Below are 26,020 nucleotides of genomic sequence, written 5' to 3' on the forward strand. Positions count from 1 at the left end.
AGTGATAAAGACTTCCTCTAACTTTTAAAATGTCACCTTACTACTGCTAAATCTCATGCCAGCACTGCCTTCCTGTTACTAGAACAGCCAACAAGCCTACCTGATGCTTGCTGGCAGGCATTTCCCAACTAAACTGTAAGTTTTGGGTATGAGAAACACCAAAATTGAAGGGAGAATGAGAGCCCTGCTCACTTTCAGAGCTCCCTGGTGTGGGAAGGGAACCTGAAAGGGAGTGATCCTCCAGACTCCCTGTTTTGGTGCTGCAATATCCCCGACAGGGACTGCTCCCCTCTGTGAGGGGAGGACTGGGAGGCTACCAGAGGGCTGGCGCAAGGAGCAGACCCACATATTGGGTCTTCCCTCAACCGAGCCGAAAACCCCATTGGCCACCCCTTAACTAAAAACATCCGTGAAACCCCCAAAAAGGGACCAAAACCAGGGCAGCGACACCCCCAGAGCGCAACAACCCCCTCACTGCCGCACCGTCCACCCTCCACTGCCCGCCCCTCTGGCAGCGGCGGGCGGGGCCCCGCGGGCCGGATGTTGTTGTTGTTGTTCCTGCGCCGCCCCTGGCCCCGCCCCCCGCGGAGGGTGACGGGCGCTTCCTCGGGCCCGGCCGCCGCCGCCGCCCCGCTGCGGCCCCTCCGCCGCCCGCCCCGGGGCTCCCCCCCGCTCCCCTCCCTCGCTCCCCTCCCTCCCTTCGTTCCCTTTCCCCGGTGCCCTCTCCCCCGGCCCCTTCCTCCCTTTGGTCTCGCCGGCCAAGCCCCGTCCCCTCGCAGCGTCGCCGGCGGGGCCCGGCCATGGCGGACTTCGACGAGATCTACGAGGAGGAGGAGGACGAGGAGCGGGCGCTGGAGGAGCAGCTCCTCAAGTACTCGCCCGACCCGGTGGTGGTGCGCGGCTCCGGGCACGTCACCGTGTAAGGGCGGCGGGGCCGGGGCCGGGGGGACGGGGAGGATGAGGAGAGGGGGGGAGGAAGCAGCTGGGGATGCCCCCGGTGCCAGCCCCAGCCCCGGGGGCGGGTGAGGAGCCCGGGAGGTGCAGCCGATATCGCGACGAGTCGCGATTGAGGCGTGTGGTTGCGATTAAGGCGTGTGTGTGTGCCACGGGGGGGTTGTGTGCTGCTGAGGAGCCAGCGCGGTGCGGTGGGTAACGCAACAGATCGGGGTGCCTGAGTGCCATGTACTCATAGATGCTGAAATACCCACCTGGAGACTCATCCTGCAGTGCAAACTTTCACATAAACAGCTGTGTGTATATATAAACATCAAAAAAATTATATACTTATATATATTTATACATAAATTCATGTTTAATCAGGGAACCAGGCTCACAACAGCAGCATAGAAGTGTCAGGTATTGTATCCCACAGCCCCGGCTCCCACTAACTGCTTATTTTCAGATCCGGACCTGTCCGTAACCTGGCTTTAATTTCGGATCAGTTTGGTGGCTCTCCGATACGTCGCTGCTCTGGTAATGGGTCGGCGTTATGAAACGCTGGCAGCGAGGCGGTGCAGTTTGCAGGCGGGTTATAAACAGGAAATAAGACGTGGTGGAGAGGCTTGGAAGGATGTGGAGTGGACACGAGGCCGCGTAGGCCTGGTGAGGGAGCAGAAATGTCACCTCAGAAGTATTCAGCGTGTGACTCCGCGTGCCGGTTTGCTGTGATCGAAAAGCTGTTACCATCCAGCGGCTGTCTGGCTTCTGTGAAAACACTCCGGAAGCATTACGGTGTTTCTGGTGAGCAGGTCGAGAACACAGGCAGTTGCCCTATTGGCAAATGCAGAAAGAAGTGTGAAGAACAGAAATGGAGGCAAATGCTGGCTTCTTCTCCGTACTCGAAGGCAAGTTGTGCAGGGCAAGATCGGGGCCCGTTAATGGCACTGTGAGGAAGCCTGCATGCCGTGCCCATGACTAGCACGGCCTTTGTGGCTGACGGATAGTTGCTTCATTAATTGTTTATTAATATTCACTACATCGTTAGAACATTAAGATCTAACTCAAAATATTAGTTTTATAGGTTTGGGGTGAGTAATTGAATGCGAACATACACCTCCAAAATTAGGCAATTGGATCATCTACTTTGTCACGTTGGGTGTGAACACGGAATAGGATCCGCCACTTTTACCTTTGTACAGCCTATAAGATTTTTGTCAATGATTGAGAAACATATTATTAAAAGTTAGATCACTGTCAGGATGTTCTCTCAGTGAATTTAAGGAATAGGTCAAGCTGTATGTATATAACTAATTTGTCTTGCCTCGTATAAAACCATCAATATGTCTCGAAGGCCTGGCACAAACCATCAGTAAAGTAAAGCAAATACTGTATTGATCTCAGCTCTGCTGTTTAAAGAGTTGCTGTCTGCTTCTGCTGTGTGTGTATTTAAACAAAAGCTCTACTTTCACAGTTTCCTGTCATATCCTCTCTGATCTTGTATAGAAGTCATAATGTTGAGTTTGAAACATGTCATTTCCATGACTACAGATTAATGCCAGAAAGGCATTTACTATTACTTGATTTCACCCAACAGACAGTGGAAATGTGTGAGAGTCCTCTCTAAGCTGAGTTGTTAAAACCAATCAAAAAAAAATAAGGTAAATATTATCCAAACAAAACGCTTGAATGCCTCGCTTTTCCAGGGTTTGGGGTTTTTATGTGGCACGGAGTTATCTTAAACTCACTATTTGGAGCCTGCTGCACACAATTACAAAGCCTCTTTTTAAATCATTGTGTTTTTTTCAATATTCAGGTGGATAGTTTGCTGCTCAGGAGTAGTATTTGAGTTGATCCTTGATTGCTTGAGGTGATCTCTTATAGTGGCAAGACGCTTGAAAGTTGGGAAAATATAGAACTTGTGTTCTTGTGTTACTTTACTAAATTGAAAATCCAAGGTATTTCATACTTTTTTTCTAAAATGTTGTTAGGGTGGAAGGAGAGGTACATGATGACTGAAATCGCAGAGACCGTTTGTGGTAGTTTGCCGGATTGTGTTTTTCAGTGACTTTTCCTGGGCTTCCCAATTTGTTGACTAGTTGAGACACATTTGCCTTATTCCAGGCTGTATTCATTAGTAAAATTGGGTTTGGTAGCCTTCTGCAGTGCCAGACTGACAGAGAGCTGTTGTGATGTGCTGGGGAACGCCTTCCTGTGCTGTTTATTGTCCTGGTGCATCACGTGTTGATGCAAGGTAGCTCTTGGGAGCAGGAGAGGAAAAGCCCTCACAAAATACACTTTTTTCACCCAAGTAACTTTCCTTAACTTTCTGCAAGTCTGCCTGTGTGTTTTTGCATTTTATTCTCTGTATCAAGGACATGTGAGTGAAAAGAGGGCTGTGTAAGAATTACGGATGGGAGAGTTAAGACTCGTGGAATATGTGTTTATTTTGTAAGAGCTGTGAATATGTGGAGCTAAGGAATATAGGTGAGAACAATAGAAAAATGGCTTAGTGTCTTCACGAGAGATGACAGAGGAAGGAGATAGCGTCTATCAGGTTCACGTGTCAGGAAGATAAGAGCTGCAGCCTGCAAAAAGGTTGGAGGTAGGCTGAGTCCTGTGCTGTAATCTGTTATCCTTTGATTCCACATCTCACTGCTTCGTTCCCTCCGCTGTTCACAAGGGCAGGAACTCAGCTGAACCTTTCAAGCAGAGACATGTTCGAGAAACACTTTTTCAGGTTCCAGGGAGGTTTAAGGAAGTACTCCTGTATGAGGTGAGCATGGAGCTGCTGAGGACGTGGTGTGAAATGGGGAAAGGTGTCGAGAAATGTGTGCCTCACTGGGGATGGTGCCTTGTACTACAGAAATCTGGTGCTATGTGAGGACAGCTGTGAGGAAATGCAGCTCCAAAATATTGATTTCAGACATTTGATCTTAACACGCTTTCTGCTGCTTTTTTCCAGAGTGGCTGTATCTTTACCCTGAAACTGTATTAGTGTTGCATGAAGTTTCTAATATTTTAATTTCCAAATTACAGCATGCAGCCGGGTGATTAACGTTGGGATCGTATCATTTACTTACCAAAGCATTTGAAGTATGGAGTCATACTTTGTTCCCACCTACATATGGTAATGAAACTGTAAAATGGAAAGCTCTGGATGATGGTGGTAGCTGGTTAGCTTTGATGTTTCGGTTTAGCAGCCCCACCATATATTAAACATTGCCACAAGACTCGAAAATGGAGTCTTAGTCTCCATATTAGTTTTGGGCTTACAAATTTACCGAATTGCGACTGTGTTGGTCAGAAGTTTCTGTGCTGGAAATCTGACTCAGTGAGTTTGTAAAAGCATTGTGACTATTTCCAAACAGGAGACTGGGCGAAAATGTTTTGTCCATGATAAATTCTGGGATGCTTTTATTAAAAACAAGACAAATCTCAGGTAACTCTTAACTCCAGAGCTTTTCAGTTGGGCTGTCTTTGTCAGGTGTATCTCCTGTGACCTCCATCTGGATTTGCTTGTATTTGATGAAGCTGTTAACTTCTAAATACTTTTGGATCACACATCCACACAAAAGCCTTGTTTCCGTTCTGCTGATTTCACGGCCAGACCTCAGCATGAGACTGCAATTACATCCTTCTGAGACTTCACTGAGAGCAGGGAGATTTCCCCGGGCCTTTGCCCTACATGCTTATGCCTCAGGGTAAAGGGCTTCCTCAGCACTGCAGGCAGAGGAACAGCTGAAATTGTCTCATCTCATGGTCTGGGGCTCAGCCTCGTTTCAGTTTGTGGGCCAAGAGTTGCTTTGGACTGAATTATTCTTACGGTTTGCCACTCCCCTATCATCACTGTTTGTATTGAATGCCATTATTCATAGTAAATCTCTTCTGGATGCTGAAGCATCAAGTATGTGAAGCTCGTTTTGTGATTCCTTCTTTGAAGATAAGTCTGTTTAGAGAGAATCTCTCTGGTGTTGATTTGATGAATTATGTAGTAGAGTGGTGTTACCAGGCTTGGCTGTTTGAGCTCTGTGTGGATCCAAGGGATTTTTTCAGGCCCTGGTTTCCGCTCCAGCATACTGCCAGTTTTAAGTAGCTTAACTGATAGGGCATGACACTTCTTGCTGACATTTACATAACTTTTGCTTGGGCGCTTGGTTTCACTCAGGATTTTGGAGAAAGGTGGGCTGTCTTCTTGTCATGGAATATTCAGCAGGGTTTTCAGTGGTGGAGGTGTGTTTACAATAAGCATGTGGGTGTTTGTTTGTGGGGGAGGTTTTTTTTATTCTGAGATGAGCTGGCAACCTTGCCACGTATTTCTCTGGTTAACGATTTTCACTTGTTGCTTTGTTTTGAGGGGTGTGTAGGGACTGCAGAGCTCCCATTCTAGTTATGAGTACTCTAATCTGCCAGTTAATCTCTGTGTAAGTGAGGTATGGGCTGCAGTCAGTGGCAGGAAGATGACTTGTTTAACTTTTCCTGAAGAACGTATGTAGAAATTATCTAGGCATAAAATCAATAAAGCATCCTCCAGCACAATGCGCTCTTCCAAACTCTGGCAGCAGACTTTGCTACCTGGAGGTTCTGTGCAAGTCTAGCTGTTCCTGATGTCTGTTCTCTGGGTAGCCTCTGGCATCTGCAGTTGTGTAGGGGTGATATGTACTTATCTTTTATGTACAATATCTTTCCTTTTGGTGTCTGTTTGTCTGGGAACTTGTTTAACTTCTCTTAAAATCTGTTGGTGCAGTCTGCCTCCATAATCTCAAGTGGAAACAAGCTCCGAAGTTTGCTACTTGCAGTTTAAAGAAGCACTTTCCTTGGTCTGTTTTAAACCAATCTCCTCCTAGTGTTGTGAGTGCTCTCTGTTGTGGGATTTGGTGATTAACAGTTAATCATTCACCTGATTCACTGCTTTCCTGAATCTTTGCACTTTGATCATATACCTCCCCCCCAGACTTTTCTTTTCCAAGTTACTGTCTGCCTTTTGGCCTCATAAAGCAACTTATTCACTTTATTATAGTTTGCTTCCTTCTCTCTGCTTTCTCCAAGCTCCACCAAGTCCCCCATGAATACATGGGTACAGGGAGTCCAAATGATGCTCTTCTTAATCACAGACCTAGTGATGCTCATTATTTTGTTCCCACTTCTGATGGCTGCCGCTATCAATGAGCAATGAGTCAAGAGAATCATGAGTGGCGATAAAAGCTCTCCTTCAAGATCTGTAGCTGCCAAACTAACTTAAGCATCATGTAAGCATAGTTTAGATCACCTTTCCCCAGCACATTTTATTTATCTTTAAGCTCACCTGCCACTTGGGTTTTGGCCAGTTGGTTTTGTGAGGTCCTTCAGCATTGCCTCTCCACTGGTACAGCATCTAACTGCATATTGACCGTGTGATGACTTGGACAGAGTTCTCTGTTGACATGCGGAGTGCTCAGCTTAGTAAGAAAAAGATTGCCTGGGGAATGCCTAGCTGCTCAGTAATCGTATTGTGAAAGCAAATTACTTCTCTAAAATCTTCAGCTATGAAAGCTCAACTAAGCTTTTCTACACATGGCTGAGTTGGGTGATGGATCTTGCTGCAGGTATTCAAGTTGAGCAGTTTAATTTCTGATTTGAGTTGTTTGAAGTATCTGATGGTAAGAGTGCTTTTCTGGTTTATATTCAGGAAGTTATTAATTGCAAATTAAATTTTACACGGAGTGCTGTTTACCAGATTAGTAGCCAGTCATACACTTTTATTAGTGGCTTTGCTCGTAGAAGCTATACCCCAGACTGGATGCCAGAAAGCATTTGGGTTTTCTTTGAAATTCATCCATTCATAAATCCTACCTGCGAACCATTTTCTATCAACTGATAGAAAACAGACTTTTTTTTTGAAGACAAGGTGAAACTCTTATATCTGGACCTTATGCAACACAGAATAGTCAGTAATTTTAGCCCATCGTAAGTTACTTGATAGCTTTTTATTTTCAACTGGTACTGTTTTTTTGGAAAGTAAAATTTAAACCATATTTTGTTAAGTAGTATAGCGTTCTGAAACTAAATAGTATTTTTTTCTGAATAAGCAAGCTGGTATCGACCCCCTTTTTATGTTTAGAACAGTTACCTAATGTTATTTTTGTCAGAGCCTGCTAAATGAGCTTTTCTTCAAGATACATCTGTACTGGGTGGGGTGCGGGGATCCAAGCCATGGCATTAACTTAGTTCGCCTCCCTTTTTAAGTACTTAAAAAGGTTTTGATGAGTTTGGAGAAGAATCAACAGAATGCCTAAAAGCTTATAGGCAGGATTGGTTTCAGACTATTTATGGTGGCGTACTTTTGTCTGTTAGGATTATCTTAGCAATTACTTTTAATAACAAATATTTTTTCCTTGAGCTGATTTTGTTCTAATAATACTCTCAGGATTCACATCAGGTGTTTGTATCTTATTTATGATTCCGATATGATTCTCATTTTTATTTTTACAGGTTTGGACTAAGCAACAAATTTGAAGCAGAATTTCCTTCATCTTTAACTGGAAAGGTGAGTAATGGTGAATAAAAAATTGGAATTTAAGACTTCTGCTATTAAAAAAGCAGGAGTTCAAGGTGTTATGCATTCTAGGAGCAATAACTCGTGCTGCTGTTGTACTAGGAAGTTTGTTTTTTCTTGTAGGTTGCACCTGAAGAATTTAAAGCCAGCATCAGTAGAGTTAACAGTTGTCTTAAGAAGAACCTTCCAGTTAATGTACGATGGCTACTTTGTGGATGCCTTTGCTGCTGCTGCACTTTAGGTTGTAGTATGTGGCCAGTTATCTGCCTCAGTAAAAGAGTAAGTTGAACTATTCTTTTCATTTTCAACGGTCGAAATTCTATTGGTTTTGTTCTCACTTTTTTTTTTTTGTTTGTTTGTTCCTTTTCAACTTCAAAAGCTGTATGCTAGAGCTTGCTTAGATGGGTTTGATTTTACATATTTTGATCTCAGTTGTCTGTTGTACCACTTAAAGCTACAACAGGCCCCAGTCAGAATGCTGAGCTTACAACTCAGTGACTGGTAGTTTTGCTGTCTCTGCTAGAACCACGTACTGTACAGCACGTACTATTATTGAAATAATTCTCAATGTACTTTTTTAATAGCTTCATCTTCTCTGCAGTACCCTGTCTAGCATCATCAGAACTGGGCAGTGACTGACAGTTTGTTGTGAGGAGCTTCTAATTACACCGTGGCCTAAATAGCCATGTGCTTTAAAAAATATATTTTTTTAAGATAGTGATTTTTTTTTATCTTCCTTCCAAGATGTAGATTAATAAGTTTTTTTTTTTCTTATATTAACAACTAGCAAGTGTCTTACTTAGAACAGAAGTTTCTTGCATGTGCCTCCTTTTTCACTTCCCTTCCCCCAGAGTACATAATTAGGTCACCCTCTCATCTCTTCTGTTTCTATATACATAAAAATTCTTTGGCTAGTCCTATTTTGCTTCTTTGCAAGAAGTTCTTGTGCCTCTGCATCCTCTCCTCACTATTGGTGTTGTTAGTCTCTCCATTTTGTAGCAAGGCTTGTGTATGTTCTATTTTGTGTAATATCCCTTTATACTAAAAATTGTTGTACAGTACATTGAACACCATTGTGCTTTTCTTTATCAAAGTCCTGATTTTACACAGTTGGTAAATCAAGCTGTTCTAAAGTTGACAGTGACCATACGTTTCTGCAATATGGCCCTAAAATTTTCCTTGCACGTCTTCTCGATACTGATCAAGCATTTGCAGTTCTGGGCTTCTGCACAAATGCATGCATGCTCAAGCAGGTGGCGTTACTAAAACCAGAAGCTGGGCAAGCTGCTTTTGTAGTCTTAAGTATCAGTGGTAGCATTAGATGCTGCAAAAGCAGTGTGTAGAGGCCTGAAATCCACATGTATTGGAAAGAAAAAAACAGATGATCAAAGCAGAACAAAACTTGTACACATTTTTCTCCTCTAACTTTGTGTAGAGCTTAATGATTAGTCCCTCCGAGGGGTTACTTATGACTGGTTTTAATTGCATACAAAATAGCCTGCTGGTAATGTTGGAATCCAATTAAAAAAATATAGTTGTTGTCAACATGAATTATATCAAGCCCTTGGTTTTACATCTTCAAGCTCTCATGAACTAGTGAGTTTTCTGTAGGATAACCGTATATCCTGGATGTCTACTGCAAGAAATCAGAATTTGTTGATTGCATCAACAGATAAGTTAGTGATCTAACTAGCTTGCAGAGAAGACTACCTTCTCCATTCCAAGCTTCATTACAAACAGAGATTTGTATGGCTGCTGTCAATTTTTAAGTTAAAAAAGGAGAAAGCTTCTGGTGCCCTTTAGTTTGAGCTGTTTTCTCACATAATGTGCTGTTGTAGCAGGATGTAACATGGTGGTCCAAAGTGACATCATCTGCTTTTGGCAAGATGCGGTGATGCTTCATTTTCTGACCTGGTGCCTCTTAATCTAATACTAAAAGTCACTAATTATCAACATTCTGACTTTGTTAAACAATGTATTTAAAAAAAAAAAAAGCCAAGGACTTGTAGCATCTGGGGCTAGGAAGCAGAGTTTGAAGTTGAGGAAGGAGGTGCTGTATGGGAACCTAGTGAAGCAACAGAGAAGTGCTTCAGTTGAAGTTAGCTCGGAATAGGAGTTAAGGTAAGCTCTCTTCAAAAGTGAAATCTGGAAAAAAGTATGTGGATACTCTGTTCAGAGGAGATGGTTTAAGGAACTTCACACATTTTCCAGCACTTAAAGTTGGGTGACTCATGCTGGACTTCCAAGCTTGAGTCTCGATGAAAATATGGGTAAGACTCAGCTGCCTAAACAAAATGTCTTGAATCACTGTGGATGGCCTGCAGCCTTTCTGATCGCACCAAATACATGTGTTTAGGCAGTTTGATTACTGCCCCAGTAAACATCATTTATCTGTAACAGCAATGCAACAAATAGATGTCTCTTTACAAGCTTGTCTGTTAGAGAACTCAGAACTCAGTGTCAGTTGGACATCCGAAGGGTATAATACAGAGAAGAATTAATTGGCTTCTTTTCTTAAAGATGAACTGAAAGGGACAAGAATCCTTTCCCAGATTTAAACTCTTAATACTAGACCTGACTGGGACTGATTTTTTTTTTCTTTCCCCTTGAGCAGATAAGGAGGAAAATTGTAGAATATTTTCAAGGACACAGTTGCAAATTCTAGTATAAGAAACAAGCAGAGGAATTTGTAATGATTCTAGTCAGGGCTACTGTTCGTGGAAAAGCAGTGAAAAGTTACTGCTGCTTGTGTTGCTTGAATAGGTATATATGAATTCAGCTTTGTACCTTAGTAGAACAAGATTAGGCAAGCAGAAAGATTTTAATCCTTTAAATTCCTTGTACGTTGAATTACAGGTTTTGTACTCCCTAAGATATCAGTACTGACTTACGTCCAACATGTTGTAAGATTTTTCTTTTATAAGGGACTTCCCATCAGTTTGTGTCAAAATGCTGTGACAAGTGCAGGATGTGACCCTATCTTTTTTTTCTCCAGAAGTGGAGAAAGTAAGATTGTTTGGTGTGAGCTACCTGAAACTGCACAGCAAACTGACAGCCTGGTTCATCTAGGTTCCGATCAGTAGATTCTAGCAAAACTGAAAATAGGCAATTTCGTATTCTTTCCCTAAAAAAACCTTCAATCTATGGACCATTCTGCTAGTGCCACAGTTCTGTTTATACACAGCAGATGAATATATTTAGTACAAAGTAATAACGTTTGAACTCTTGTACTGCTTGTCTCTGACTTTGCTGTGTCTTGGAAGAAAGTTCTGTGTAGTCACAGCAGCCAGTATTCACTTATTGAGAAAACCAGGGATCCAGGTTGACATGTGCCTGTTTCTTCCCTTCTTTTAGGTATTCTTTCCTAGTGATTCAGGGTAGGAGTATGTTCACATGTAGAACTGAAATTTGTGTAGAACTTGCAGAGCTTGTTTTAATTATTCAAGATAAATATACCAGCTTCATCTTGGCCCTTCAGATGGCTTGTACTGCTGGCAATTCCTAACTGCAAATGGTTTTCTACGTAAGTAGAAGACTAACCCAGTTGTTCTGTTGAATTGCATACACAGTGATGCAACAAGTGGGAGTTTTTCTCAGGCTTAAGTTTTTATTAAGTGAAATATCAGTTTCAACTATATAATCGCTGATTTTTAATACAGGAGAGTAATTTTTCACAGAATGACCAACTAAGAAATGTCTCTTCATAAGGCTGAATCAGTCTGACATACTCTTAAATTTGTGTTATTCTTTTCTTCAGAGAAACACTTTTAAGGTTCACATAGAGAAAATGAATGCTACAGTTTAATAGTTTTTAAAATTTGAATGATTATCTTAATTTTTCTCTAGTATGTTTATTACTTTCATTGACTCTTTAAATTCAAGTGTAGGAATGCTATCACAAATGTAAATGGCTTTTGAAAGTACACACTTCTGGTGATTGGCCATATAATGAGGATCTGTTTATTGTGTGGTGCAAAATGAGTTATGAGTTTTGTCTCCTTAATTCAGCAGGTGCTTCAAAATATAAATTTATTAAATCTCAGACGTTTGTAAGCTTGACTGTTAATTATATCACTTTAATGCACTTCCATGCAACAAAAGCTTTCCCCTCGCTGTATTTTTCTTCTCATTGCTTTGTTCAATGCTAGTATTGGAAGTCTTTGTACGGTATTGTTTCTTCTTTTGCATTGAGGTATCTGAGAAAAAGCCTGGTACTCCTCACCAGTAGAATAAATGTTTAATTTGATTCAATATCTGACTGCCTCTTTCCTTTTATGTGGTCTTGATTGGATTTAGATGAGTAAAAGCTGCAAGGAAATTGCAGGAAATGCAGTCCCTCATTTGCAGATCTAGATTGTCAATGATCTTCAGCAGTTGTACTCAGATTGTACCATCCTTTCTGGGACAAGTTCCAGATTGTACAAATGGACATTAAGTCTTTAAGTTTTTGTTCTTTAAATAAAAAGAATGACATAGTGAATTATAATTCAAAAAGCACTACAGCCGGAGGTGCCCATTTGAAGCCACTATTTCAAATGAATTGACGCTCATTTTCCGTATTAACTAAGTGCTGTAGTTCCTGATGTGTAAATGGGATAAATAATTTCAACAGAAGCAGTAACAATGAAAGCTATGATAGAATGCTAGCTTTTAAGAAATCTGGAGGTACTGCAATTCTACATGCAAATTGCATGTTTTGGAAGGTACATAGGCAATCTCTTAAAATGGGTAGAATGAGATATTTAAGGGTGATCTGAACTAATACTTTCAAGAGCTGCTTGTTTATTTGTGAATTCACACAAAGCTGATGAATACTACTTAAACCCCATTATTAATTGTCACTTACATAGCAGTTTACATCTTCAAAGTGCTGTATAAACATAAGCTAATTACAACTTCCAAAGCGTTGATTAAATTAAATATGCGGTGGAGGAGCTAGAATGAATTTGTGGTTGATAGTGATGTTAAAGCGCATTAGCTCAGTTTATTGCAGCTATGAAAACATTTAACTGATTTTCAAAACTGAAGAAAAAATTTTCCGTTCTGCCTTTCTGCCAGGAACTTGGCAGTAGAGATGCTCTGATATGATAATACTTTTCCAAACAGCTCTGTGTGATGATTACATTAAACTGAAGGGGCTTTTTTTTTTTATTTCTTAATACATTGTAATTTAATTTGGAAGCACAAAAACAAAAAGCCACAAACACGTTTTATTTATCCTAACTTGAAAACATGCAAAGTCTATATTGGGTCTAATCAGCTTAGTAAAACTTCTTAAAGTATAGTCTGTATGTATTGAGTATATATTCTTGTCCATTGTCTTCAAATTATATTCACAAGTTTTTAAAAAATCATCTAATTTCTAGTATTGGTTATGAAATAAAAATGTTAAAAAATCATTAAAATTTGTTCTTCAGTGTTACTCTAGTCAAACAAGTCACTAAATCCTCCTCTTACTGAACTTAAAGGAGCAAAGTGTTTGCAGAACATAATAAATGTAAAATCATCACATGTATAGCTCCATGATTTTTTTTCTGCCTCTGTTTTTCAGAAGTTTTATTTACCTCAGAGCACCCCATAAAGAGTTTTCATGTTCTTTCCTGAAGGGTGGAATAGTGAGTTGGTGGGTAACAAGGCATGGGAGCAAATAGTTCTGCTATGTCTTTTAATTTGCAAGGTTATCTGGAGGGTAGGGCAATAAGCTTGGCATGAAGAATACTTACAAGTATATGTAAGTCACAAAATAGTAGTTTTGTTTCTTTATAGGTCAAATATAAATACGTATATGTTTCAAAAATAAGTATTCTGAAGTTAAACTTGTAATTTCCTGGGTTCTTAATTATAAGTTTCATGTTAATTGTAAATGTAGCATATATCTTTAGTTTCTGTGGTGAATATTCTAAATGCTATGTAAAATCTAATAGCATTTGTAAATGAGAAATCTCTCAGCATTTTAATATTTATCAAAATAATGCTTTCCATGCTACAGAGCCTTTTCTATCGTGATGGCTAAGATATATAGAGGGAACCACAGATAGTGGTGTATTTTGGTTTTAGCATTGCTTTCTGTGTCCTGTTTGACATGTTTCTGAACAAATACGAGTTGGCTGAGATTCATGTAGTGAAGGCAGACCATTCTTACCATGCTTTTTCAGAATAACTAGCTGGTTGTCAGATCTGGACATCGGGTTAGGAAGGGTCATTTGTAGGGTTCTGTCCTTAGCAAGTTGTAGGTGATGCCAAATAAGGGAGCATATACAGACTCGAGGGAAGAATTAAACTCCAAAACTATCTGAAATTGATATGTTAAACTTAAGTAGGAAGTATTTCATTGAACTTCATGGACTGTGGTACTGAAAATAAGAAACTAGAAATGGCCTGCTGGCAAACATGAGGTAGTGACGTTTCTGTGCCTCTTCTCTTGCTTTTCTTCAAAATGGCCTTGCATTGGGTTATGTTCTATTTTTCAGTTTATTGAAGGAAACTAGGATAAAATGATATTCTCTGCATAAATGGAGCACTCTAGTAACTCAAACACTGCATATAAAATAGTTTTATTCCAAATGAGAGAGAACAAAACATGAGTAAACAGTTCAAGAGACAAGGCTGCTAAGGAAAGTGTTGGAAGGGTGAGGGAGGCAGTTCTTCTACAGAAGAAAAGACCATTTTATTGTTCTCCATTAAAATAATGTTTGAAATTTGGAACAAATTTGCTGACATTTGGAACAACAATGATGATAGTGATGGATTTTTTTAGAGTAGACAGATCTATTTTTTCCAATTTGGTTAATGAGCTATGGGATCAGCGTGCCTGGGATTCTTGTGGTTAGGCCCTAGACAGGCAGGACACTACAGGCCATTCCTTTCAGAGGGGTCATCCTCTTCAACATGCACACAGGATTTTGTGGGGCCTGCTAAAGTTAGTTCACTACCTTATGCTGCCTTTCACATAACTTCTCTTCCATTCTTGGCCCCTTGTCCTTAGATGTTCCTAACAGCAGGAATCAAATTGCAATAATTTGTATTGAGGAATTATTTGTACTTTGAGGAAGGTCCATGGCGGGTGTTGGTCCTATATTGTATGTATAACAATCCCTAGGCATTATGAGGATGTTGCAGGCACTGTGCGTAGTTTGGAAGTTAGGAAAACTTTATAATAAAGATGTAAGCTCTTCCTGCCAGCTGGCTTGAAGTGAATGGGAATATTTCTGGGCACAGTTACTTTTTCTAATACAGATGTAACCTGAGATTCTTCATTTTTTCTACCTACACTGGTCTTGAACTATATTCCGTAGCATTCTACTAGATACTTTGGAAATACATGACTGCAATCCAAACTTAGCATCTTTGTAACTTTAAAAAGGGGGATGGACGTTGAAGTTTCATCTGCGTTCAGTTTCCAACTTCCCACAGTAGACAATACCAGATGAGTTACTTGGTAGAGATGCAGTTCTTTTTTTCATTCCTGCTATGGTCTATTCAATCTTCCATGTTCATTTTCTGTGGCCCAGTAGGAGGTGAACACCTTTCATTCTCATGCCCAGTTGTTCCCTTATAATGACAGATTTAGAGCTGGAATTTGATCCTAAAACAAAAGAGTTAATAATTTTCATTTATCAATTGATATTCAGGGTAACAGCATTAGTTAAGATCTGCTTCGGAGATCAAGTCAGCATATATCTGCCCATTAAAGGGGGTTTTCTACAACCCAGACCTTCTCAAGGGAAGTATGCTAATTTTGCCAGGGTCAAGACCATTTCCACTAAAAGGCTTCTCCATGGCAGGGACTGTCCAGAGCAGTTGGCTCTAGTTACTGTCATTTTATGAGCGAAGATAGTTAGCTCTACTAGTTTGGTGACCTAACTCTTAACATTATAACTAAAGTATCTTTTGGCCTTAGCATCTTGAGTCTTCTGGATTGTCTGTACTTGAGAGGAAACTTATATAGGACTCTACCAATCAAATTTCAGGAGCTTTCCTTGATAATTTTCCTCTCTATCATGTTTCTTTTGCAGACCAAATCTTGGATGCTAATGGTGCTTTAGCACATTCATTGCACTGCTGTTGATGTGAGCTGAGTTGGTAACCGCTTATTCTGTGCCATGAATTTAGATAATGTTCACTTAGTAACCATCAGTACATTGTACCAAAAAATCCATCAGTACGTTACAAAAGTATTGGTACCATGTACCATCAGTCTGTTAGTAATAATGAAATGTATGTTCTCTGTTGTTGCTCTGGATAATAGGCACAGATTCTACATACATTCTCCTTTCTCTACCTCTTTCATGATTTAGTGCTTTCTTAAACAGTCTTAGAGTTTGGGAATCAAGGTAACCAGAGTCTCTGAGGAATATTTATTAGGTTTTTGGCTTAGCTTTTCAAAACCATTCCAGGTAATAATGTCAAATAACACTGCTTGTCCTCTTTATATCGGCAGGCAATCACAGGATAGTTTGGGTTGGAATTAAAGACCACCTAGTTCCAATCCCCGGCCATGGGCAGGAGCACCTCCTACTAGACCAGATTGCTCAAAGCCCCATCCAGCCTGGCCTTGAACACCTCCAGGGATGGGGCATCCACAGCTTCTTTGGGAAACCTGTGCCAGTGCCTTACCACCTTCATAGTGAAGAATTTCTTCCCTATATCTAATGAAAATCTACCTTCTTTTAGCTTAAAGCCATTACCCCTTATCCTATCATATTGGATTTGGGACAATATCTTCAGGGCTGCCTGTTAGAAGGGGAAGTTCCCTGAGGTCAGAGTGATGTCTGTGAGGTCAAAGTTGCTTCTGCTCCAGAATTTTGGTGAAGATATTTCTTTGCCTCATGATGAAGTTTGATCACGGGGCTAACTTTCTGCTCAAAATCATCTGTAAGATGAGATGTAGCAGTAATAATACTCTTGGGCAAGGCAGCTATTTCAAGATCTTATGAAAAGCATGAGATAGCTACATTTATTTTCAGATATTCTTCAATCCGTGTAATATGGGTTTTGCTCACGTTCTTGCATTGATGCTGCAGTGGCTTCTGATTTGTGCACACTGTAGCTAGTCTTTAGTAAGAAGTGTCCCAGCTACTAATAAGAAAGATGGTGCAAGATATACCTATGTGGTCTAACAGACAGGATCTGAAATCAGCTCATCTTTCATCTACATCCTCTTTGCCTTTCACAAATAGAGAATTCCCCAGTAAGATGGGAAACTTACCAGTTTACAGTTCCTGAAGAGTTTGTGTATGATACAGTCTCAGCAAAGATAAAGATGCCTTTTAGTTCAGTTATGTATGTTTTGATTACAACATTGACATTTTTGATGTGCCACCAGAGTAGGACTTTAAATTGTTTAGACCTCTTTCACAGTCCACAAAGTACAAACTCTACAGAGAGCATATTTTAGTGCTAGGAACAACCAACCAGCTGTGTAGCAGCACTATCTTCAGTACCAGGACCTTTTTCATCCAGTTTTGTTTGTAGTTTTCTAACAGAAATATTGTTCATTTATACTTGATAGTGCATCAAAATTAACTATATACCCACACTTTTGATCCAAGTGTATTTTTTTTAAACTCAACGAAAGAATAAATCTCTGAAAGCATTTGGAGTGATAACTAAACTGCTTGGGTATTAATTTTGTAGACCAGTCTGTCTTTGCTTGCAGAATGAACAGATTCCTGCTTCCATCCTTTTTTCCTTCGAGTGAAAGGCGATGGGGTAGTTCGGAGTTCTGACAGGATCCTCAGCTTTTCTTACATGGGGTACAATACAACTTCGGGTTGTATGACAATCAACAAAAACCTCCTTAAACTGATATCCTTTTATTTTGAAATTTGAGCATGAAGTGTATTTTTTCAAGGTGTTATTCAAAATTATTAATACTTCATTGTGGTAAAGTTTTTATAAAAATAATTTGAAAATAATTTTTTCAGCTGCAAAGTCAAAGATCAAATGCATGTAGAGAGAGATTTTTCTATTGTTACCGGACAACTATGGATAAAATTGATAGCGATGAAGTGTTACTGTTTATCTTGTATCCCCACTTAAATATTTAAGGCAAAGGAGGTACTCAAATTAGCACCATTTTGGGTGTCATGTAAGACCTTTTGTTTAATATTGTCCAGTCCCTCACTGATTGACAGCAGGAGCTCAGGGAGCCTTGGCCCATTCACAAGTACCGTTTGGTGCGGCATGCATATTCCAGGTCAGGCACTGCAGGAAGGGGCCTTGTGGCTGCACAAACTCCCACTCCAGATCACAAATGCATCTGGAACTGCAACCTAACTTCTCTAGACACTGCAAGGACGTAAGAGAAAGATACTGCATTTGATAATCCAGGTAACACTTTTGTTACTGCCTTATTTCTCCATTAAAAGTTCATAATTTTCCCATTGTGTTTCATCTTTAAGGGCAAAACTTTTTTTTTTTATTTTAATTGGGAGCAACCGGAATTGGTAAACATGTATTATGAGTTGGGCTTCTTTGGTAGTCCAGTTTTTCAGGAGGAGACTGTCATATATCAACATCTCAAAAGAATCAGACATCTTACAGAAATGTTTCACTATAGATTGCATCTAGAAGAGGCCTATTTCAGAAAATCGTGTAGATAATATTAAATACTATCTTCCTTTTCACAGAATATGTGACAAAGCATACTTTCTTATCATTGGTATGCTAAAAAGTGTACTTGAATTGCGGTTTCAGCTTTGCTCAAATATTGGTGTGAGTTTTTTAAAGAAAAAAAATGTAAAAGCTGGTTAGTATTAAATCTTCCTAATAAGCAAGTCTCTCTTCCACTTAATTTGTGCTTTTGTTGTGGCTAACAAATAATTTGCTGTATAGGTTTTTCTGTACACCATTGATAGAATATATAAGCTTGTCATCCTAGTGTGCTGGAAATGCTACACTCAGATCAAGTGTTCCTTTCTGGTTTTGTATATCCTCACCTGCTCCTCACTGTAAATCATTGAGATGTCAAGAGCAGTGATTAATTAAGCTGCACGTGCAAGTGCTTTTTTTCACCTGTCAAGTAGGAAGAAAACTTACTATAGTGAATTGTGGGATGCTGTTTAATTCATTTCTTTTTATTCCAAACTCTGAGGTTCGCAGAAATATTTTACAGTCTAATTTTCATTAACATTTCAGTTTATGGATAATATGACCTGATTTTATGGCCGAATATCCCAAGTTACATTACAGGAGGGGTTGGGTGTGAGGCTTCGGGAACGCAAATAATCGTGGTCGCGAGGCGGCCCGTGTTTTTATCTAATGCTAGTCAAATGACTTTAAACTGGCTTCTTGTTCAAATAAACCAATTAATACTGCATAACTACCTATCAATTTCTTATTTATGTGTATGTATTGTAATATATGTGTAATTTTATTGGAATTTGAAAAGCTTAGATGTTTTTCACACCCCTTTGGGCAAACAATGAAATTAAATTGTATAGTGATCTTAATCTATTATTAAAAGGTCCTGGAAAGGAAGATTACAAGGTAGATTCAGGTTTTGAATCGGTTTTGCCATTGGTTTAGCAGCGGGTGGGCAGGCAGATGCCTGCTCAGAGTAGAACCTATTGCCATTTTTCACCATTGATAGAGTAGCCTTTCAGAGTCAATGAGCTCTGTCAATGTGAGCTTGTCAAGGCTACAACTTCATAGACCTGAGAGGCGGTTTGAGAGGTCAGCCCTTTTCAGGTTTGCTGTGATGCAAATGAACTTTAATGCTTAAACAACTATTGGAATTTTTATGTCTGCTCCTTGTTCTTTTTTCTTCACAAAGTCATTGACGAGACATTCAGTGCTTTTTAAATTGGAAGTTGCATTGTGCTAAAGACCTAGTACAGATTTACGGAGGGCTGAAAGCAGTTAGATCATGTTCTTTTCATGGTGCGATTAGAATCAAATCGATTTCCCTACAGCCTTCAGCATTCAGATGGCAATTTTAACAAAGCTTGGGGGCTAGACAAGGGACAAAACGACTGAACTGAATGTTAATTACACTCTGCAGCCTTATTTTCTTTTGATTTGGAGCTGACTGGCAACTAAATTAACAAAAGTGTGACCATAACTGCTGCCCTATTTTCATTTAAAAGGAGAGCAGACTCTAAAAGGCTATCTTTACAAAGAAACAAGTGAGGTCTGCTGATTATTGTTAAAGGGCACTGTCTTTAAAAACATAATAATAACAATAACCCTCAAAATACTCAATTCCGAACTGAAGTGATAAATTAGTCATTGGCACATCCACCTTTTGGATAATTCCTTGACTTACGCTTTTTAAAATACAGCGTAATAAAAATTCAGCACACTGATTATTTATAGATAGCCATGATCTAATTTTTAATCATGTGACCACAGTGCATGCTTGGATGCTACCGCAATACTGCACCGGAGGCTAACTGGAGTTTTAAAAGCAAAATGTTAGTATTTGATGGGAAAGGAATAATTTGTTGTCCAATTTTTATTTCGTTCAGATGTTCTTCTTCGCCAGGCCGGCATTTAGTTTGATTTGTTAAGGTTCATTTACAGTACTTGTATTTTGTAGTAATAACAGCAAGATGCTTTCTCATCCCTTCCCCTCACCCCTCTGTGCCTTGTAAGGAAGCTGCAGCTGCACAAAGTTGTATTTGATCCTTGTCATTGCTCCGTCCTTTTGCACCTGCAGCTCTGTTGGTCTCATCTTAACACCTGGCACCATGAATTATCCTCTATTTATTCATAGTCAGTAGCAAATCCCATTTAGAGCTAAGCAGTATATATTCTGGCAGTCAAATGACCATAAATGTCAGAATGTATTTCTCAAATGTAAATATAACTGAATAACTATATTCAAAATGCCGTGAAACTTTACAGCACAGAAAGTCCTTTAATGCTGGCGTGTGTAGTCTTAAAGCTGTGAAGGAACAGATTTCAGAATCCTCTATCTGAAGTGTCAAGTGTGGTAAAGACAGGCAGTAAAACTTGGCTTGAGGCTCCTATATACAGGATTTGCTCTTTATACAAATCCTAGATTTTGTAAGTTAAATTTGTGCAAGTTACCATAACTTTCTGCGTTTGGTTATTTGCTCTCTAGAATCTGGATATAAATGTAACTTTTTTTAAAATTTTATTTTCTCAAATAGACTACTGTATATCTGTACTTGACGTAGTAACATTTGTCGGTTCAAATACCAGCCTTGTACGAAGTAGTGTATTGAGACCACGGGTACTAGAGAGCAGCATTTATGCTTGCATTTATACTTGGATCACTTTAAAGTTTCTGTAATAGGTTTTGAAACCATAGCTGCTTTAAAAACATATGTGAGAAAAGCTTTTGTTCCAAAATGGTTAGATTTTTCTGCGCTGTTTTGGAGATAGTTATTTGGGTGTCATGAAAAGTTGTTTTCTGTGCTGGTTACTATTTAATACCAGGGAAGTTTTGATAGTACTACAGACCACCCTGTACTCAGTCACTGTCCTGTACCTCTCTCCTTTTCACACAAAAGCAGCTGCAAAACAAAGTTTTTCTAAAACCACTCAAGAGTAAAATTCTTTCTCATTTGTCTTCCAGACACGAAGATCGATTGAGAAGTTATTAGAATGGGAAAACAATAGGTTATACCACAAGGTGAGTGCCGCAGGGAGCAGCTTCGTACTGTTGGAGTTTGAATTGCACAGTATGGAAACAGATGCTTTTGTTGAACGAAAAATATGAAAGGTGGACAAATGGGCTAGTCTGTGTGCTGCAATAAAATACAGCTCATTTTTCTTCTTTTTCTTTCCTCCTTGTCTAGCTGTGCTTGCATTGGAGACTAAGCAAAAGGAAATGTGAAACGAATAACATGATGGAATATGTAAGTTAAAGGGCTGTTTTGTGAGTTTCTCTATTAAATGATCATTTATTTTGCTTCTGATCTTATTCTTTTCATGATTATTAATCAGCAAAGGTGTCAGGAGCTTAATCGCCTGAGTGCAAGGATTTTCTACGGTTCACAGATGCATGGTTTCATGTGCAGGACTGATTTATAAAGTTATGAATGACTTGAAAACAAGGCTTCACTGTGTTCTAAAAAATAATAAATTAATTGCCAAGATAAAATAGCTCGAACATGTGCTGATGGAGTGTGAAATTTTAGATGCTGTATAAAGAATAACCACAACTTTGGTTACGCAGCAAGTCAGATATGGCTGTTTTATATGATGCTAATCAAGTCTAAAAGTATGGAAGAAGACCTTTCAACTAAGCTGTTGGAGCTTAAGAAACCTTTAGCCTTTTTAGATTTTAACTGCCCCTTACCTCAACTGTCTTGAAAGTATCTTTATCTCAAATTGGTGTCGCTATAAAATGTTTTTAAGTCACTTTAAAATTAAAACTCCAGTCTTTGGCTGAGACCCCATAAGCACTTCATAGAAACATCCAGTGAGAAGTTGTATGCAGTTTAAAATGAATGATGTCCAGTGTGGGATTTCAGTTTGTTTAGCTGGCAACCTTCTTGCTCTTTTTTTGGTGCTGTTTATGTTTCCGTTTTGAAAATCTGTTGGACGTAGACAGAGGGTGCTAAATAGGATGAATGTAAGCCGCTGAAGTGTAAGATACATTAGAATTTGCGGAGTTTCTGCAAACTGCCTAGTAAGTAGGAGACAGGAAGGGTTAACTTTGTAAAAAATAAAGACTAATCTTTGAGAAATATCTGCTATATTAGTTCTAACTTATCTGTGATTTTTCATTGTATGAAAAATTGTCTATTCTTTGAAACAAAGGTATCATGCATGTAAAATTGATTTAGAAACTGATTTAGTAGTAGGAAATTATATTAAAATGATCTTTTCCTTTTAGCCTTTCCTTTTTTCCCCTGTTTCTGCATTAGATCTTAATTCTAGCCTGAAACATAAAAGATTTTTAAATGCCTTTTTATACAGAATAGCTCTATTCAGCTCACTGAATAAGTAGACACTTTGTATCACCTTTTCTACAAAACTTGTTAATTTAGATGTATGATAAGACACTACAAACAGCATAAATCAAACTTTGGAAAGTAGATTTGAACTTCACCTAAATGAAGTTTTTTTTTATCTCACTGAAAAAAGCGGTTTTCTAAAGGAAAATTGTCACATCCAATGTTCTGCAGATTTGATTTAAAAAAAAAAAAAACAACACACCACAAACGTACAATGCTAGTTTATAAATACTGTGGTTCATTCATTCTGTTAAATACAATTTAAAATGAGCTATTTGCATTACTACTGTGTAAGCATGGACATACAGCTTTACAGGATAAAGATCTAAGATTTTATTTTCAATTTGTGAAACATCTAATATGCAATCTCTGTGTGTATTTAATGAGGTTTGTTAATAGACTCCCCTACACCATTTCCTCATTTTCAATTAACTAATTTGTTAGTCTCTTTAAAACTGTCCGTAAAGTTGTAGTCATGATTTAATTTTTAATTAATAAACTCTTAGCCTCAATTTTTTCAAAATAATTGCTTTCAATTGTGCCCCTGTATGCAAAATACTGTTCTTTGTCCACCTAAGGCTCTACGTCCACTGTCAGAGATGCTAAATTGTATATAAGGTGGCCTTACTCTCTTGGTAGAAACACAGACTTCCAGCTTTTCATCTTGCTCCCTTTTTGAAACCTTGCCTGAATATCAGAAGTGCTGGCAGCTATGAAGCATCCAGTGGTCAACCTGTTTCAGTGATCAATGGATTTTGAGCAGTTTGCATCCTTGCTGAACATCAAGCCACTTCTGAGTATCTGTAAAAATAGATTTACAGACGTGATTTCAGTGTTCATTATTTCAAAAGTGTTGGCCTCAGAACTAAAATGTGGCGGTTTTTCTTTTCTCATGTTCAGTGTGCTATCACAGAAAGAAGCATTTATTCCCTAAGCAGCCAAGTTGTGTTCTTCAATCAAAAACGTTTAAAATTCTTTCTTAACTTTGCAGAAACTCAAGCTCCCCTTATGAGTAAATAAAATAATCCTTAGTTATGCTATCAGATGGAAGTATTTTATTTTTTTTATTATACTTATTAATATTTTATTAATACACTCATGCTGGTGTTTTGGTAATCTTAAGACTGTGTCTCTAAAGAAAGAAAACGTATAATGTGAAAATGTACATGTGAACATTTTCTTTAAGATTTCTATTTGAATATAAACCAGGGTAACTACTTGGATTGCATTCTTGAGTTTGTCTATGCTAACAAGTCTATGTAGTTATGCAAAACATAGCTAAAACTTCAACTGGGACCTGCGGCATAATCATTTAGAAACATTACTCAAGTTTGTTAACTACTTGCAGGTTTGTTTGATATGCAAAATTTGCAGTAGATAATACCTCTTTCTATATGAGTTTTTGAAGTATAAACTTGATTTTAGAATCCTATATTAAGCAGAATCAAATTTGAAGTAAAGGGAATTGTACATGTAATTGAAAATTAATTTTGCATGCATTTTGCTTTGTGTTTTTTGAATTAGTATCTTTATCTCTTTAATAATGTGTTCCTAATAATTTTTGTTAAAGAATGCTTAAGTAGGTTCTTTCAGTTTGTTTAGATGTGTTCAGTATTAGTAGGCAAACTTTGTCAATTCCATTTGATTCTTTATGAGTTTTGGCTTTGTCTGAAAATAATTCTGACATTTTTCTACCTGAGGAAAGTATTGTTATTGTCATTGTGACAACTTGATGTACATAAAAAAAAAAAAAGTGAATTGTCATTGTGACAAACAGGATTGCTGCAATCTCTTAAATAATATATTTCTTTTCTTTTTATACAGGTCATCCTTATAGAATTTTTACCAAAGACACCGATTTTTCGACCAGATTAGCATATGATTTATTTATAGAGACTTACTCAAGTATGTTGTCTTTCCAATGGTGCCTTGCTTGGTGCTCTCCTGGTGGTGACATAGCATTGGTTCTACAGACTCTTGTGGTGTTTCCATTCTTTTTTTGTTTTTTTTTGTTTGTTTGTTTTAATAACAGCATGTTCTAAGTGCATTTGGTCAAACTCTGCAAAGTCATTTCATGCAAATGTTACCTACTACTTAAGTTATTACTTTTCCTACTTCTGTTTGTTAATGTATCCTCATTTTCAGAGAGTCTTTTATGTGTGCGCGCGCGTGTGTACATATATATATTACTATAAATACACAGCTGAAAATGTTCTACAAGTGAGCAGGTATTTTTTTTAAACCCAAAATGACACAACTGATTGATTGTCCATCGTGTAAGTCCTTTTAATTATTAGTTTGTGCTGAAGTACCTTCTAAGATCTACCTAAACTTTTGTCAGTGACTAGTCAGTTGTAAATATTTTTATTTCTTTTTGGGTTATTGGCTAGCCTCTTCCAACAGAAGAAGGAGATGATTTTTTTTTTTTTTTGAAAATGTGCTTTCTGGAACCCAAATGCCATTTCATTAGTAGAAATCTCAGTGCTTTTCATGAAGAAGTCCTGTCAGCTGGTTCTGAAGAAGTTCTAACTTAAATTTAAGGGAAAAAAAAAAAGGCAAAATAGAATTATTTTACTCAGACTAGAAAAATCACTGAGAGAATTGCATGTGTCTGATTAGTAGAACTCAAGATCTCAATGATATATAAGTATTGCAGTTTATAATGTAGGTGTTTTAATTCAGGCTAATGCCATGTATCAGCTCTATTCCTACTGTTTACCACATACAATATATAGGGGTATAGAAGGACTTGTTTTAGTAAAACTTACTGTCCAAGAGGACCTTTCAGGGTTGTTTCTTTTTTTTAAAGCCACATAAGCAGAAGAAAGTTACTGAAGAAATCTTGAACAGTCCAGTTCCAGATCCAAATGCAGGTGCCATGTATCAAAAGTAATCAAAGCAAAGTACACTGGACAACAGTGTAAATCTAAATGTGTTAGGTAATTAGTTACTGCACCCTCGCTTCTGCTCATTCTATGCTTTTGTGGTTTACAAAGCTTACTTTCTGCACAAGTATAAAGACTTTTTTTTTTAACTGGATATATGATGTATGCTTGGGTCAGGCCAGTTGTATTTTATTTCTTCTGCTTGTATCTTAATTGTACATATCTTCACACACAGCTCTTTTTTAAATTGCTACTCAATCATATTTTAAAGTTCGCTTTATGTATCTAAAATACATGAACACTTATGTAAGCTATGAATATCTTCCTTGTACAGTTGTGGTAGCAAGCAATAATGTGAATATATGAAAAACAGATATACTCTGCTTAATATTTGTATGGATGAAAAGTTGATACCACTACAAGAATAATTTTCTCTTTTTAATCTTTTAAACACAAGTTTTATTTCAAGGTAATATATTACAGGTACCTTGATGCTGTGAACTATTTTTCTATGTCTTCAAAATATTTATTCTCTGTAAAATATTCTCTAGTGAGTATTATATGTTTGATAGTGGGATTGGTCTAGAAAGTCCAAGCCCTCTGTATCTGCTCCCAAAAAACATCCTTTGCTCAGCTTTTGTGTGTGGATTCCTGCTGTTTACTTTGAAAATAGCTCAACTATGCTTTTCAACAAGCCTACAAGCGTGTTTCTTTGACCTGACTGAATTTGA

At 38.4% G+C, this 26,020-nt stretch overlaps 1 protein-coding gene across 1 annotated transcript; it reads left to right on the forward strand.

The window, feature by feature from the left end:
• Positions 1–587: 587 nt before the first annotated feature.
• On the forward strand, positions 588–24,624 carry CHIC2 (cysteine rich hydrophobic domain 2). Its single transcript, XM_027457091.3, has 6 exons — positions 588–919; positions 7,408–7,462; positions 7,595–7,750; positions 21,018–21,074; positions 21,241–21,300; positions 24,229–24,624. Exons 1-6 carry the CDS (start codon positions 801–803, stop codon positions 24,277–24,279), a joined length of 498 nt encoding a protein of 165 aa, XP_027312892.1. The 5' UTR covers positions 588–800; the 3' UTR covers positions 24,280–24,624.
• Positions 24,625–26,020: the final 1,396 nt, after the last annotated feature.

Source organism: Anas platyrhynchos, chromosome 4 (genome assembly GCF_047663525.1).
Source record: "Anas platyrhynchos isolate ZD024472 breed Pekin duck chromosome 4, IASCAAS_PekinDuck_T2T, whole genome shotgun sequence".
Lineage (NCBI taxonomy): Eukaryota > Metazoa > Chordata > Aves > Anseriformes > Anatidae > Anas > Anas platyrhynchos.